The sequence below is a fragment of the Watersipora subatra genome, chromosome 10 (assembly GCF_963576615.1).
Source record: "Watersipora subatra chromosome 10, tzWatSuba1.1, whole genome shotgun sequence".
Taxonomy (NCBI): Eukaryota; Metazoa; Bryozoa; class Gymnolaemata; order Cheilostomatida; family Watersiporidae; genus Watersipora; species Watersipora subatra.
This window is the reverse complement of record NC_088717.1, coordinates 24,205,155-24,221,750: the sequence shown is the minus strand read 5'-3', so window position 1 is coordinate 24,221,750 and position 16,596 is coordinate 24,205,155. Positions and strand designations below refer to the sequence as shown.

The 16,596-nt window shown below is 35.0% G+C and overlaps 1 protein-coding gene across 2 annotated transcripts in view; it reads right to left on the bottom strand.

Annotated features, from left to right (window-relative positions):
* The window catches only part of LOC137406677 (GRB2-associated-binding protein 1-like), a 44,470-nt gene that overhangs the window by 7,203 nt on the left and 20,671 nt on the right, over positions 1-16,596 (bottom strand). Inside the window, exons 6-11 of one of the 2 annotated variants that reach the window (XM_068093289.1) lie at positions 13,873-13,970; positions 12,332-12,448; positions 10,739-10,821; positions 9,847-10,139; positions 7,491-7,640; positions 4,313-4,433 (exon numbers count right to left, since the gene is read on the bottom strand). In XM_068093289.1, the coding sequence (XP_067949390.1) occupies positions 4,313-4,433; positions 7,491-7,640; positions 9,847-10,139; positions 10,739-10,821; positions 12,332-12,448; positions 13,873-13,970 (862 nt within the window). The remainder of the gene's footprint in view (positions 1-4,312; positions 4,434-7,490; positions 7,641-9,846; positions 10,140-10,738; positions 10,822-12,331; positions 12,449-13,872; positions 13,971-16,596) is intronic. The other variant, XM_068093290.1, reaches the window with a different exon arrangement.

The following is a 16,596-nucleotide window of genomic DNA, read 5'->3' as shown; positions in this document are numbered from 1 at the left end:
GTAGTAGAGGATATGTAAAGCACCAACACACCTCTACTATAACAAGGCTAGTAGAGGATATGTAAAGCACCAACACACGTCTACTATAACAAGGGTAGTAGAGGATATGTGAAGCACCAACACACGTCTACTATAACAAGGGTAGTAGAGGATATGTGAAGCACCAACACACGTCTACTATAACAAGTATTATTATCGTTATTATTACTGTTATTCATAGTTATTCTAGAAAATATTCCAGCTGTCAAAAAACAGCTGAAGCAGAGCTTACATTTTTATCAAGGTTAGCATTTTGGTGCACTCGATATCAATATATCACTAGATGTCAATATATCACTAGATGTCAATATATCACTAGATGTCAATATATCGGTCATGATCACAGAAACCATGGTTAAGTCCGGATTGTAAAATTTGGAGTTATTTACATTAGCAAAAGGAGAAAATTCTCAGTTATTTTGAAAAATTTTTTTGATTCTAGCTTAATTACAGCAGATTTTATGGTCAATAAACTGAATGCACGTTTACCATTAGTGCGAAAACATGGTTCTGTGAAAACTGGTGTTAAAGTTTGCGAAACGAAAACCAACGCACAATTTTGTTTACATTTCAAAATGTCATAGCAGCCAATATCAAGAAGTTGTGATATTTATCTATATTTCTGTATTTACATCAAAAACATTATGCTGAATTTAAAAATCTAAACAGATTTTAGCTGGTTGTCATAGAAATAGCTGTATATTTATAAGAAAATGTATTACTTAATTTTGCAGATATTAAAAACGGCTTGGCAGTACTGCGATATCGGGCACAGCCAAACCATCAACAAAATCTTTAAAAAATTTAAAACGGTAACATATTGCACACCATTGGTCACTATATACTTCGATTTTGGAAATTCGAATAATTATTCCTATAATTAAATTGGATAACAATCTTATAAAATCGAATAATTATTCTTATAACTAAATATTGTAATAATCTTAAAAGAATCGTTAGGAAAATATCATCGTAATTCCCTTTACTTTCACTGCTTTTGACATCAGTTGGAATACCAAAGTACTCATTATAAGTGTCCAAAATGTCAGAGTTATCTTTAAAATCGGCAAACAAAGAAACGATTATATTTATCGGACGCCATTTTTCAGTAATTCCTGTTTAGCATAGCAACGGTTTTAAGGGAGTTTTTCCCGAGGGTTAAAGACTTCTATTGGCTAAACTGACTTCAGATTCAGAAAGATCACTCTTTGATTGGTCAAGATGCAAGTGTTACAAAAATCGTTACCCATATTATAAATTCAGTTGGTTCAACTTCAAAGTCAGATAACTCAACTTCGTGATTTGCGACTTAACCATGGTTTCTGTGACCGCGACACAAATCACTAGATGTCAATATATCACTAGATGTCAATATATCCCTAGATGTCAATATATCCCTAGATGTCAATATATCGCCATCAATCAAGGTTAGCATTTCGGTGCACTAGATGTCAATACATCACTATCAATCGCCTACTATTAGTACCAAACTATAAAATTATAAAGTACCTTCTCTTTTGTTTTAACTACCATTAGAAAAAGAGATAAATCTTTTAATAAATGGATGAGATTTCAATACATTGCTAGAACTTACGTGAATGTAGCGGAAAAACAGTATTGTAAGTCTTTCTTTTTAAATTCTCAGTAAATGTAACAAACGTTCTCATTATTTAATGAGGATAATTTTGTAGTCGTTCATGAGCCGAGATCACACAACATTTCGACTTATTTCATAAACTTGTAAATTTTATGTAACTAAAGTCCTTGGTAGCTAGCAAATAATGAATAATTCAAACGGGATCAACAATTATTGATTATAAAATACTGATCTATGGCTAACATCCCGGGTTTAGTAAACAGGTACATCAGTAGGTAAGTCACTTGGCCACTTTGTACAAGTTTTAGCTCTGTGTAGGTTTCCATCTACAGACTAAAACCATATCTAAGCACTCTATTATGTCTCAAACAAAAGGTGGCAGCGCAAAATTCACTGCACTTCATTTTGAACCCATTCTGATCAGCGAGGTAGCTATACTCTGGGCTTAGTAAATCAGCCAACACAAACAATAATAACAACTGTGATAACCTATGGGCAAATAAATATATGAGAATAAACACGGTGAAGAGGAAAACTCTCCGACTCACAGACACGCACATACATATACCGTAAAACCTCTAATTGAATGCTGCCTCTAATTGACCGCCGCCTCTAATTGAACGCCGCCTCTATTTGAGCGCCCCCTCCAATTGACCGCCACCCTGAGAGAAGGGTTGAAAAATAGACCACCACTCTACAATTTAACCCCACACCCATTTGAAAACCACTTTGACATTATTTGATTTTTACGAGTTCATAATATCAACCGACTAGTAGAAAAGTGTCCACAAAATCGTATTAATAATGAATCGCTTATATCAAGGACAATTAATTGTCTCGTTATCCAATTCCAAAGCTTTTCGGATTTTAGTTAAAACTTTGAACGTGACACCATAGAAATAATCAATAACGGTCTCAGGCTAATATCAGTTCTCTGTTTAATGCGGTCTTTCTACTTCAAAGAAGCCTACATAGAAAAAACAGTTTAAATTTACGATGGTAGATTAAACTTTGAAAGCAACGTCATAGAAAACTAACTGTCTCAGGCTAATAGTAAATCCTTATATAATGCGATCCTAATACTTCGAAGTACATGCGTATAAAAACCGGTTAACAAGTCTTGGACCAAAGGTTACGTTTACTAAGCAAACTTTTACGCATTACATGCTCAATGCAGCACGTGAAAGCTATATTAAAAAATGTTTGGGCGCTAACATTTTCTGGACTAGTTCAGCAGTTCAAAAGAAGAGTTGAGGTCAGAAGATATTGTGGAAGGTATTGGACAACTAAAAGATGTTCGTTCCATTGAAAGCAACTATCAGAACGCAGCTATCCGAGCAAACGATGGAAATATTTATGTGTTAAAAACGTTAATTTTTGTTTTTGCATGTAATATAAGTATGATTCGTTTATGTCACTTGCTCATAAATATAAATATTTGTATCATTTGATCGATTATTATTGTATAATATATAAATATGCAGATTTATAGCATGTTATTTAATTATTAGCGTCCTTGCAGCTATCTTAACACGGCTTACGGTGGAGCGATGCTCATAACTCCACTTCTATTGCACATAAAAAGCTAGTGTTGGCTGCAAATTGTAGTAAACATATCAAAGAGTGCAATGAGCTTTTATTCAACGATGTCAAACACAGATATAAAATAAAAATTTGTTTTCAAATTTAGAAATAAATATTGAAAACTCAAGCAAATTGCAAAGAAGAACACAGGCTATAATATCATCGCAGGTCAATTGCAAGCAATAGATATCAACTAATAGAGGTATTTCTAGGTTTTTTGATGCACATCTATTAAGAGATCAAATTAGAGACATGTTAGCAGATTTATTGCATCCAAAAGTTTAATATCGCTCGACCGAATCAGAGAGCAAAATATAGGCGACATTCATTTCGCCCGCAATAGTGCTGAATTTGACTTCCAAAAATTCTGATGAGGCATTTGAAAAATACACTGCCAGTCTCTATTTGAACGCCGCCTCCAATTGACCGCCACCATCGAAGGGTTGAAAAATAGAGTGCCATGGCATCCAATTAGAGGTTTTACGGTATATGCTACCATTTTGTGAGAGACATAAATTGACTCCACCCTCCCATAGCAAGTAAACAATCATATCAAATACACACATGCATGCATATACCGTACTTTTCGAACTATAAACCGCACCCCTATATAAGCTGCATCTGTTTTATTTTCCAAAAACCGATAATAAAACAATACATAGGCCACACCTTTGTATAGGCCGCAGAACTCAGGACGGTGCTTTTTAACACGGCAGTAACTTTGCCGTTTAAAACGGAACAGTGTCTGATGGCACTGTTTCGTATTAACCGACGCTTTTTAACCTAGTGCCTAAAGGAACAGTATCGTTAGGCATTGTTTCGTATTTTCTTTCATCACTAAAGGCGCACTAACCGGAGATTCTGATTAATGCGCCCTACCGTCAAAGAAAAAGCCACATAATAGCCGCACCCTTATATAAGCCGTATGGCTCAAATCATCAGAAAAAAGTAGCGGCTAATAGTCCGAAAAGTACGGTATATACGCCACCAAGTTGTGGGATTTAACCTGACTCCACTCCTACCAGAGCAAGTAGCCAATCATATCGATACATCATAATACAAGTAAAAAGTGAACGACTGAGATTTACATACATCAACGAGGAGTCCCTGACATATGACTTCGTATGAGACGATTGAGAAATGCTCATCACTTGCACATCGTCTGCGAGAGTATTGTAGGAGCTAGGGCTTGCTTGCCCTTGAGGATTTTGAACTAAAAAACAAAGCAAACTGCTATCAGCTATAAAGGTGGCAGCTGACGGCCACCAGACCCGATAACTTTTGCCATAGAGCTAAAACTGTAATATCTATTTTTTCAAAAGCAACCATGAAGTACCCTAGTGAGAGTCCGCTTGTTCAGTAAAAGCTCGAATGACACTACAGACTGATACCTTAGCTCAGGCATCCACAACCCATTGGCAGATAGTGGCAAAAACTCGCCGGCCGAAACTCGCCGGCCGTACCACATAGAATCTGAAAACTTAAGTGAGCGTTATACTTGGATATGTCAAAAAAGACCAGTTTTTTTATTTAAAAGTGGGGAGCATTACACTTGGGTGAGTACAGTGTCTTCTTTTCTAAAATACTGTCTAAAACTCGAGCAATCATTTGTCTTTACCTCTCAACAGATTTCCAATAGACAATGTTCAACATACTGTATATCCAATAGACAATGTTCAACATACTGTATATCCAATAGACAATGTTCAACATACTGTATATCAAAGCATCACGGTTTCATAACTAATGGTGGAGGCTTAAGGTGAAAATAAAAAATATGTAAACAGCGAAAAACAACAGAAGAGGGTGTAGACGATGTTAGTTTGGTGTTTGTCCAATTTGGCAATTTGTTCACCGATAGGAAATTTTGAAACTTATTAAATATATCTAAATATGATAATAATTTAACGATATCTGGTAGAACACTGATAAAAATGTTCAGTAACACCCGCAGCAAATGTCACCAAATTAAAAAAAACCGCTTTTCAGTATTTCGGGTTAAAACCATAGAAATTCATACGATTTTAAAAACTTCTAAAAGTCTTTACAGTAGCATCATATTTATCGAGTACACGTTCATCATTGTTTTATTACTCAAAATAAAATGATGATGAACTAACCATTCTACTACACAAAATTATGGTTAGTATCATCTAGCTCTTCATCTGCATCACACTCTTTCATAACATACCAAAAATGAGTTGTATCAATTTTTTTCACGATACCGTCCGAGTAAAATTATTATTATAACGAAGGAAGTAAAAAACATATTTGAAAACGGAAATATAATTTCTGGCATGAAGCCGTGGGCAAGAATTGATTTTATTGGTTAACAATGTTGCTTAGAAACAACATTTGTAAACAGAGCCATTGGATGCCGGTATTCCGGCCGTTACGGTTTCTGACACACCCTACGGAATATCGGAATGCCAGTCATCAGGGTTCAAAGGGTTAAACTTCCCGTAGTCTATATTAGAATAAGTCACTACCCACATCGCTTTGTCACCGACTCTACCTATACACCATCCATCACTTCTGCTTGCTTGAGTAACAAAAAACGACCTCTTTATTCACGTGATTTTTATTAAAATATTTTTCACAATACGGTAACAATGAATTGATTTCACCAGTTTTGTGTACTCTTTGGTAGCATAGAATAAGAAAGAAGTGTACGCTCCTGGGTTGTGGAACGACTTACAATGCATTCTCATGAACCAACATAACATACAAATTAAATCCTATGTAACAGTTTGACTGTATCCTAACAAACACCTCAAGGCACCTTGGACAAGTTGTAGCTAACTTTAACTTTTGCCTTTTACATGTACAAATCATATTATTATATATAGACCATATTATGTATCTCTCTACGCTCTTTCGTTTCCCTGCCTTGACCTACCCTCACAATGAAAGACCTCCATTCACTTGTGTGCTTGTTTAATAAGATATTATTCACTTTCCTTACATAGTACATTTCTTTATCGCTTTGTATAAATTTCTGCAATATTTATTGAGAAAATATCAGAAGTTTCTTACACGATGGAACGACTCACGATGTATTCTAATGAACAAACTTGATCAGATTTGAAACCGTTTTAATGTACAAGTTAAAGCCATGTAGGAGTTAGTGCTCCAACAAACACTCCAAGGGGCCTTATCCTAGTTGCAACGAACTTCAATTCATCATGTTTTATATGCACAGATGAGATTATTATATTTAATACAAACGAACAAAAATCAAATAGCTGAACACCGCCAACATAAACGGTTGGGGGAGGGAAAATTATAGCCCACTAATGAAAGGTATACAGCTATAAACAAACTACAGCTATAAATTGGGTGGTAAGATAGAGCATCATTACCAAGAAAGCTAGCATTTTACACATTTTACAACAAACTTAACCCTTTCACTGCCGTAGACGCATTTATGCGTTTTCTATGGTCGACTGCTGTAGACGCATTTATGCGACTTGCCCAGCAATTGCGTAATAACTTAATTTATTATTCGTTGACAACATAACCAACGATCTTTAGGACTTTTATGGTATTGACTGTGTTGTCCGAAGATTGCTCAATAAAATTAGCCAAAAACAACGAAACAATTTTAAACTTTTGCATGGGAATTTCCAACTTGAAACAAAGGTTTTTTGTGTAAGTTTTGTAAACACCTCCCGAGTTAGAAAACAGATAATTACTTATGTTGATGACATTATAGCCAATTCAGATTTAGATTTTTGTGATAACACAGACAATTAAAGTAGCAGCACGGACTCTGATGGTGGTGAAAGTAATAGTTTTGTAAAAGGAGCATTGTAGACTCTACAATGTAGAGGATCGTTTTAGCTTCGTAGCGATCGTAGCTTCACACAGCATTAGCAACGCCCAAAGCATAGATACTTTGAATTTTTGCCATAGCACTATTTGTTAATATGTTAGCAAAATAAAATACGTAACAAGTGTTCTAGATAGAGTTTGAAGTTGAAAAAATTGTATACATATCATGAAGCAAAATTGGCAATTTTTGGTAAAATGGCTGGCAGTAGGCCGATAGCTAAATTTGTACATGGTCGGCAGTGAAAGGGTTAATAGGCATCATTTCTGCTGTGCATGCACACTGTATCGCACGGAAGCATTGCGAGAGCAGATATTCAGGCTAACCAACCAATATCTCTGATACCCTTTGAGCTACCAAGCGCTTATATCAATTTATTCAAAGCTAGACCTCTCCGAAACTTCTCCATAACAGAATATGAAAAGATTGCGTACAAACCAACAGCACCTTGATCAAGAGGTCGAGAAGTTGGAGGAAAATCATAGACGTCCTGATCGTCGACACTAAAATGTTTTGGTGATGAAGCATCTGTCTCTCGAGGGGGTTTAGTTGGTTGACTTGATGCATCAGGGTACATAGAATTCTCACCTATTATAAAGACAAAGTAGAGAACATCGCGATAACAAGCTCTGTTTTGCTTACGTTTAAAATATTGAAACAGCTACACAAGGAAGATATTTCAACTTGATCAGTATTGGCAGTTTGTCATAAACTGCATTGGTAGTTTGTCATAATCAGTATTGGCAGTTTGTCATAATCAGTATTGGCAGTCAGTCATAATCAGTATTGGCAGCTTGTCATAATCAGTATTGGCAGTTTGTAACAATTTGTATCAGTAGAGAAGTTCTATGAGCATTACAGATAGAAAAAACAGTACAAATATTGGCATACAATTATCTCGTAAAGAATTATTTTATGAGCCATCACTTTAAATTGTGAGTACTGAATCTGATATTTGTTTTCACTAATGCATGAACCATTGTCAGACAACATTTAGTAGTTGCTACAAAATGATATGTTATGATAGTCTCACACTGTTTCAAGTATTTACTGCAACAGTTCAAATATAAAAACGAAGATTGTGCTTTATTAATTTTAAATAAAACGGTTTTTAAACAAAAACGAAAGTCTCAATTTCCTCATTTTAAAAAATTTGTAAATACAAACAATTTTCAGTTGTCTGTTAAATACTCTCATATGAACTGTTGTGGGGCCCCTTGTACTATGTAGGAATGGCAGCACTCTATATCTTACCATAATCCAAGAGCCACAAAGAGAAGAAAAATCTAAATTCAGTTTGAAAGGAAATCAGAAAATTATATATTGCAAACATCACAAAACAATAAAGCGATAGCTTACAATAACTAATTGAACTTACAGTAACTTAGTAATTGAACTTACAGCAATTTATAATAATCCCACGACCAAACACTAGCGAAACGATTGGTTGGGAGATTTATGATAAATGCACATGTGCACACAACTCCCGAAAATTATTCATTAACGGCTGTCGCAAACCCTTGTACCGAAATCTCATCAACAAATTTAACCATTTTTGTGTAGAGTCGTTTAAATATGATAACGATACAAAACACATATAAACCTTTTTAAATATGTTACCAAGTCTTTGAAAGGATACCGCAAAACCCTAAAACTAACCCATCTGATCGGATTATGCATAAATAGACAGATTAATTCGGCCTTAAATCAAAATAAAAAATTTACAAGCCTATTGTAATTAAAGTTAAGACCGGCATATGAAACGCCGATAAAGCCGTGCGACAGAGAGTAGAAATATTAAGTCGCCAGCATTTTACGAGAAAATCGTGGACATTTCACCAGTCTATAGCATTGTTTAATTGCCAAAGGTTTGTGTAATTAACGTAGACTGTTTGAGGCGTAAACCGATTTACAGGTACGAAAATGTGGTACGCAGTTTATCAGCCTACGTATTTTGTCCAATTACTGAAGGTTTTTTAAATTATCTAGAACATTACCCAGATTTCTTTACATTTTATCCAAAAGCTAGGGCCGAACTACAATGCCCCTTTGTGATAATAATATTTCTTTATTTCACTCCAGTTTGCAGAAAACTTCCAGATGCGTGAATGCTAATGCTTGCTTTCTGTTACATATCGCTGTCAAAACCATTCTACATTCACAACACAACCAATTTTCAAACTGTATATTACAAGGCAGCTTGCCGTTTTACATTTAATATTGCATTTCAGAGATATAATAAACATATTTCTTTATTGCTGTTGTTAATTAAATTACAGACAGTAAGTTTGGTCTACAGCTTGAATTAATATTTATTTTATTGTTGTAAAACATAAGTTTGAGATAGTAGTAGATTAGGCCTGATTTTTATACAACCTTTTGTTTTGCATAATTGACCTTTTGAATTTCATTTCAAAACAACTTGATAACTACCATGAACATACAACCTCCCAGAACACCACGTCGTCGCATTGGCCGTCCACGTGTCTCCCAATTATTACGGAGGAGGAGGAGAAATAGAAGATCCTCACAGCAACCATCAACCATAAACATCACAGCAACCTACAACATCTGTTGTAGGCTTCGCCTACAACATCTAACTAAAGAATACTACTTTTGTAGAATTCTGAGTTTTTGTAACTACTTATTCAACAAGCAGCAGTACCCTTTCTTTGTTCCATTATCACTTTGGTCTTGGGCTGTATAACACGGGAAATTTCTAGTTATTTGAATGTCTATTAGTTATACTGCTTGTGACTCGTGTCTAGCATGTGAACCAGCCTTAGAGTCATACCTTCAATACTGATAGACTTGGTTGAAGCATTTATGTATTTGTGGATTTTAGTGTTTCCGCCAGGGCACATGGGCGGAGGCGCGGTGCAGAGACTCCTAGGTATATCATATATCTCATCCAAGTTCTCATTTGTCATTGGTGACACAGGTGACACAGCAAAGACATCGCCAGATGATAGCAGGTTACCATACTCCGCTTCTTCAGAGTCAACAACGGGCTTAGGAGGTCGCGGAGGGCGTGACATTCCATTGGTCTCTTCCGTGGTAAGGAAAGCCACATTAGCAGTATTTTGACTGAAAGTATATGTTTATATGCTTAAAGGTTGACTTGCACCAAAATTCAAATTACAGTTATTTGATATCAAAAGATCCACTATGTCTTACTCTGCTGTGTTGTAGGTGCAAAATATGTGGAAATGTGATTACAAGCGCTTAAAAGCTAAAAAATGAACCTCTACCTTGAAAACGTTGCTTCTAAACACTCCTACACACCACCCTGGATATTACCTCTAAACACTCTTACACACTACCCCTGGATATTACCTCTAAACACTCCTACACACTACCCTGGATATTACCTCTAAACACTCCTACATACTACCCTGGATATTACCTCTAAACTCCCCTACACACTACCCTGGATATTACCTCTAAATACCCCTACACACCACCCTGGACATTACCTCTAAACACTCCTACACACTACCCCTGGATATTACCTATAAACACTCCTACACGCTGCCCTTGGGTACTCCTAAAAACAAAGCCTCTAAATATAGCCGTTGACTTTCAAGTAGACTTCCATTTAATGCACACAAGCTCTCCGTGCAATTGTCTACCTAGCAGGTAGGTCATAAATTCTGTAGCAAATTGTTAGAAGTGGTGCAATATACCTAATATCATTGGATGGGAAGAAAACTGTTGCATTTTCATATATTTCTTCAGGTCCTTCAGCTTCTGAAGAAGCTCGTTCACCCTACACATATGATAAATTGAGAATAGATTACACATCTGCAGTCCATCAAGGTCATGCAATCAATTCAAGGGTAAACCACTGCACTTCAAGTGCTACCCATTGGTGTTGTTGTTCATTGTTTTTCTGTGACATCCCAAATATAAGTTTTTGTTACAATTAACGATAACAGTTTCAAAATAAAAAGATGAATCAAAAACTTCCATTGGTAAATAAAACCTAGCTCCATTTTGTTTTAATACGGCTTAAACACCAATCTATTTCAGACAAAAACTAACCATTTGCAAATAATAAGATCCAAAATGAGCAATTTACAACATATTGGTAGATAAGTCGAACATAACCAATAGCCATCTCTACCTATCCTAACCAGAGATTTATCAGTGCAAGTTCTCACAACAATTAACTGATTGAAAGTAACAACTATTTAAAATAACATGCAAACACTGTAACAAAATTTCATATTTTTGATGCAGCCATTTATATTTTTGCATCTGTTATTTCTATAAATCTTCCACAAACCTTTCCAAAAATGATGAGCAAAAGCTTTGTATTGAGAAACTTTTAAAAGACAAGTGCTGACAACTCTACTGTTCAACAAAACATGTTGATGCGACATGTCTTTTTAAAGAGTGAGGGTTTGATTTTATTTTAAATAGCCGCTTCATTTAGTCATTCTCTTAACATTATCATAAATCAAGCAAACAGAGATTATATATTATATCAATTGAAACATAATAATTATGTATGTGGTTGACTCACTACTCGGCTGACTCAACGCCTAAAGACTTGCACATTCAACACTTGCACACTAATCACTTTTTAACAGGTTTTATCAGGAAGTATCAGACTATTTTATCATTTGCTATTGTTTTTGATGCTTGATCTGACTATCAGGATGTTTCAAGATTAAAATCAACAAAACTTGATCGCAGGTAAAACGCTGAGAAGCCAAAAAGCGCGATTATAATGTCTATAGTTGCAAAGCGTTCGACAGACTAGATACACGTAACGCCACAACTTGAACACAGTAGCAGATATCAATAATGAGATAGACAGGCAGCCGAGCTACTAGTGACGTCATTTCCGCACATGTTCTTTTCTGAACATTTTAACAGCGATCAAGTTTTGTCGATTTTAATATTGAAACATCCCGGCAATCAGATCCCTTTAAACACTAAAAATGATTGCAAATATTAGAAGATATCGATACGTTCTGATAAAATCTACTAAAATTTTGTATAAATTCACTTTAATGTAGTAAGAGCTGTGCATAGAGGTTAGAAGATTTGTACAGTAAAATCCGTCAGAAGCAACTCTTAGAGGATAGAAAAAGTATTGCTTTCCACGGGATTCGAAGTCCCAACTTGCAGTTTGGCATACCGACACTCAATCACCTGTACCAATCGATGGCCTTGCCACATTTTGGAACAATTATGTCGCTAGTTGTTACACCTGACGATTTCTCACGGCGTGCCGGACTGCCAGGATACTAGTACATATAACAACATACTGCTCGAGGCACTTGCTCTCCACTGTCAATTTCCACAGGGTTAGGCGTTGGAGGAACATCATAATCTTCAGCATAAGAATCTTTCTTGCTAAAACGTCTATCACTTACAGAGTCCGGCTAAAAGATTATGGAAAGCTGACAGTAAAATATATTAACATCTCAGTGAGTCCGTCAGACTTTTATTAAACCATAACAACTGATACATCTGTCAAATGGACTTTCTATGCCAAATAATATGTTAAATAATTAGTTTATTATAATTTTTGCAATAATAATCTGCATATATATAAATATATATATATCCTGCTCGTTCTTCGTGCAACTTGCTTTCCATATTCATTTGAAAAATTGGCAAACTGCTCGACAGATGTCAATTAATTATTAGAAACATATTAGACTCTGCAGAACCAATGTGACAACAGTTCGATAGAGTTGTCTTACCATAATTATGCATTTACGTCGAAAACTTCTGCATTGGCAAGAAAGAGTAATCTGGTAGTTACATAACGATACTAAATACGATTAGTTTGCAGCAGTCACGTGAGCCATTTTTATTTAGCTCCCTCTAAATTTTAACACTGTCACTTCCATCCATGTACAATGTTACCTATCAGCCTACTGCTAGCCAAGCCATTTTATTGAAAATTGCTGATTTCGTATACATTTTTTTTAAACACTATCTAGACCATTTTTGTTACATACTTTATGTTGCCAACATGTTAACGAACAGAACTATACAGAAAAATTAAACGTATCTATATATTGCACACTGCTAAGGCTATGTGAAGCTACGATCGCTACGAAGCTATTTTGACCCCCTACAATGTTCCTCACTCTTACAACACTATTACTTTCACAACCATCAGAGTTTGTGCTGTGACTCATTATCTGATTATTCACTAAAGTCTGAATCTGAATCGACTATAATGTCAGCAACAAAAAACTATTCTTTTTTTCTAACACGAGAGTTGCTTGCGGAAACCATATTACAACTAAAAACTTAGATCGTTAGAAAAAAATGTATGTTTTTGGCTTGGAAATGACTGATGACATTATAATTTGCTTCCCGAATATATGCAAACTTCTGAAATAAATATTCGGTCATCACTGTCAAGGTCATAGAAGTACCAAATATTGTTGGTTATTTTGTCACAAATCATTAATATTCAGTTACTACTCAACTACTGCAAATTTCGCAAAAATGTGTCCGCGAAAGACGATCATAGATTTCGCATAAACTTGCGTAGGGCAGTGAAAGGATTAAGTAACTTGTGAAGCACACCAGAACTATTAAACTGGAAACATAATAATAATATTGTAGTGTAATAATATATATATATAATAATGCAACTTTTTCTTTTTATGTTGTAAAATATAATGTAAGTACAAATTGATGCAAATTAAAGTGAAACATTGAATATCCTTCTTCATTTTCACAATCAACAAAAACAACCATTTTCAAGGTAAAATTGTAGCAACATAACTAACAGTTTAACAGTAAATTTTCAGCAATGCTAAAACTGCTAGATGTACCAACATACCGACATAGCCTCGGACTCGACAGGGTAAACGCTAGCGCGTGGAGGGGGCACATCGTAGTCCTCCCTGTATGAATCTCCTTTACCAGAGGCTGCATTACCTGGGATAAAATCCTTAATAGCTCAATAAAAGCAACATACACCAACAAAGTTCCTAATGCAACAAAACTACTGTTTCTATTGGTTCTTCAAAGCCTACTTACACGCACGAAAAAAAGGAAAAACTGAAAAACATACTCTATGAAAGTATCTTCTATTCTTCAAAAAACTGACGCTATGAAGAATCTGCCGGCAAATAGATTCCGAATGATTTCATCTTCAACGACTTCAACTGTGGTCAGCAATATTGCTGCCAAAATCATGTTTACACAGAAAAATAATTCACCATAATTTTTAAGTAAAATATTAACATAAACTTGTAAGTTAGAATAGCAAGATAAAATATATTGTCAATTGACAGCTATGAGCTGCATGGAAAGGCTGACAACCATTTCAAATATTCTCACCAACTGATTAGCTCATTAATTGTTATGAGCTAATCAGTTGCTAATCATAGTTTAAGCAGTTACAACACATCAAACAACTAAACTATATATACAAGACTTGATTACATACGAGCTTTTCTGACTGTAAACCGGCCTGCATTATCTTAGTAAAAGAAAGGCAATTCTCTAAGGAATACTATCAATGCGTGTAAACCATAGATATATATACCTATATAGGTATATATATCTATAGATATATATATATATATATATATAGATATATATAGGTATATATATCTATGGTGTAAACGCAGTGGTAAGACAAGATAGCTCAACTTTCATAAATAAACAAGCAAAACTCTTTTACAAAAATTACTTATCCAGAAGCAGAATTACTTTGCTAAGAATAAATGAATTGCATGACCGACTACTGAAGTCTCTGCGGCAGCATTTGAAATTTCTATTATATAAAAATGAAGTGTCACAACTTGCAACACTGAATTGCAGTAATTTTCAGACAAAAACATTGCTCTTCGTATGATTAACACGCAATGTTTTGTAAGGAAAGGAATGCTAAATACAACGTAATAAACCTTCGCGCAATACGAATGCTGCCGGAACAAAAGCCAGAATCTAGCCACAACACAACAAAACACTACATGCAGAGGAGTGACAAAAGGATAGGAAATACTCTGGCGCTCAAGATGGATGGATATGTAGTAGCTCTGCCATAGCATATATTTACAACGACTGAACCTAGCTGAAAAACATGTAAACATAGCAATCTAACCGAGCTGAAAAAACTTACGATCTCTCCTGTAGAATATAGTAGAGGTAGGAAAATGAAACAGCTGACTACAATGCATTTCAGATTTCAATTTAAAACAAAAACTTTAAATATTGAATTCAAACGATTACAAGTTTTTGTCACTCTTTAGTAGATGACCATAACACTGATAAATATATTTATCAGTATCAAATTTTACTGTGAGAATATGAGATGATGGTGATGCAAGCATAGCTGATGATTGCTTGCTCTAATGTTCTCAAAATATTGACAAATAAACATTTACTGTACTAACAAATTATATTACAGAATGGACAAGCATCGGCCAGTATGATCGATCTATTGATACATCTAGGTAAGAACACAAAAGGACTAAAAAATAACTGATTAACTTCATAAAGTAAAATCAAATGATTGTCCTAGAAGTGATGCATTTGGTATCATACTACCTATGTACGTACGCATGTATGTATGTATGTACGCACATACGTATGTATGTAGGTACGTGCGTATGTATGCATGTATGTGTGTATAACTTTATTTTGACATTGGTAATCACCAACAAAATGTTTTTCATTACATGCCAAAACAAAAAATGAAAAGTCAGAAATCAGGAATCATTGAGTGAGTTGAAAAAACGCGTTTTGCAGAGGAGTCGAGATAGTGAATTGTAGGTTGCAGTAACAGAAAGTTCCTAAACTGAAACATACGATGGTAGATGAAGTATGTTGGGGTCATGAAATGAAAAAATGATGTCTGTCATATGCGCGGACGGATAAATATATATAGTCTGGGCAGTTTAACAGAATTTTGAAACCTATAATACAAATGCAGACACTAGAAAGTTTGGGAAAAGGCAATGATGTTCAAAGATGATGTAATGGGTAGAAGCGAGCAGGATAAAACATGTATAGATCTCAGATTGGAATAGAGGAACGTATCCTGCTGCTAAAAAGCAATAAGGATATGTTCACCAAATTCCCACAAGAATTATTATACCGGTATACTCATTTGAGTAATTGCTCATAAAGTTCCATCTAGTACAGAGTTGTTTCCTCTCGTTACAAAGAGAGCTAAGATTGAGAAAATAACTCTTAACTTTTGCTTCAAATTTCAGTAAAACAGACCATTTTTATAACGTATACATCCTTTAACATAAATTTCTCTTAATGTAAAGAAATTATGTAAAGTTCTTGCTTCATATTAGGTAAGAAATTCTATATGACCTAAAGGGTCAAGTCCATGCAAGTTCTAAAATTCGATTTGAATAAAGAGAGTTCCGTAATTAGACTTCAAGATATTTTTTTCTCCTTTGCCGTACTCGAAAAAACGGAAACATAGGGGCATCTCTATTCTATATATACTAGAACCCTCACAGTATAGCATGCAGTATAGCATGCAGTATAGCCATAGCAGTATATAGCCAGTATAGCCATAGAAGACTGTCAGATGAGC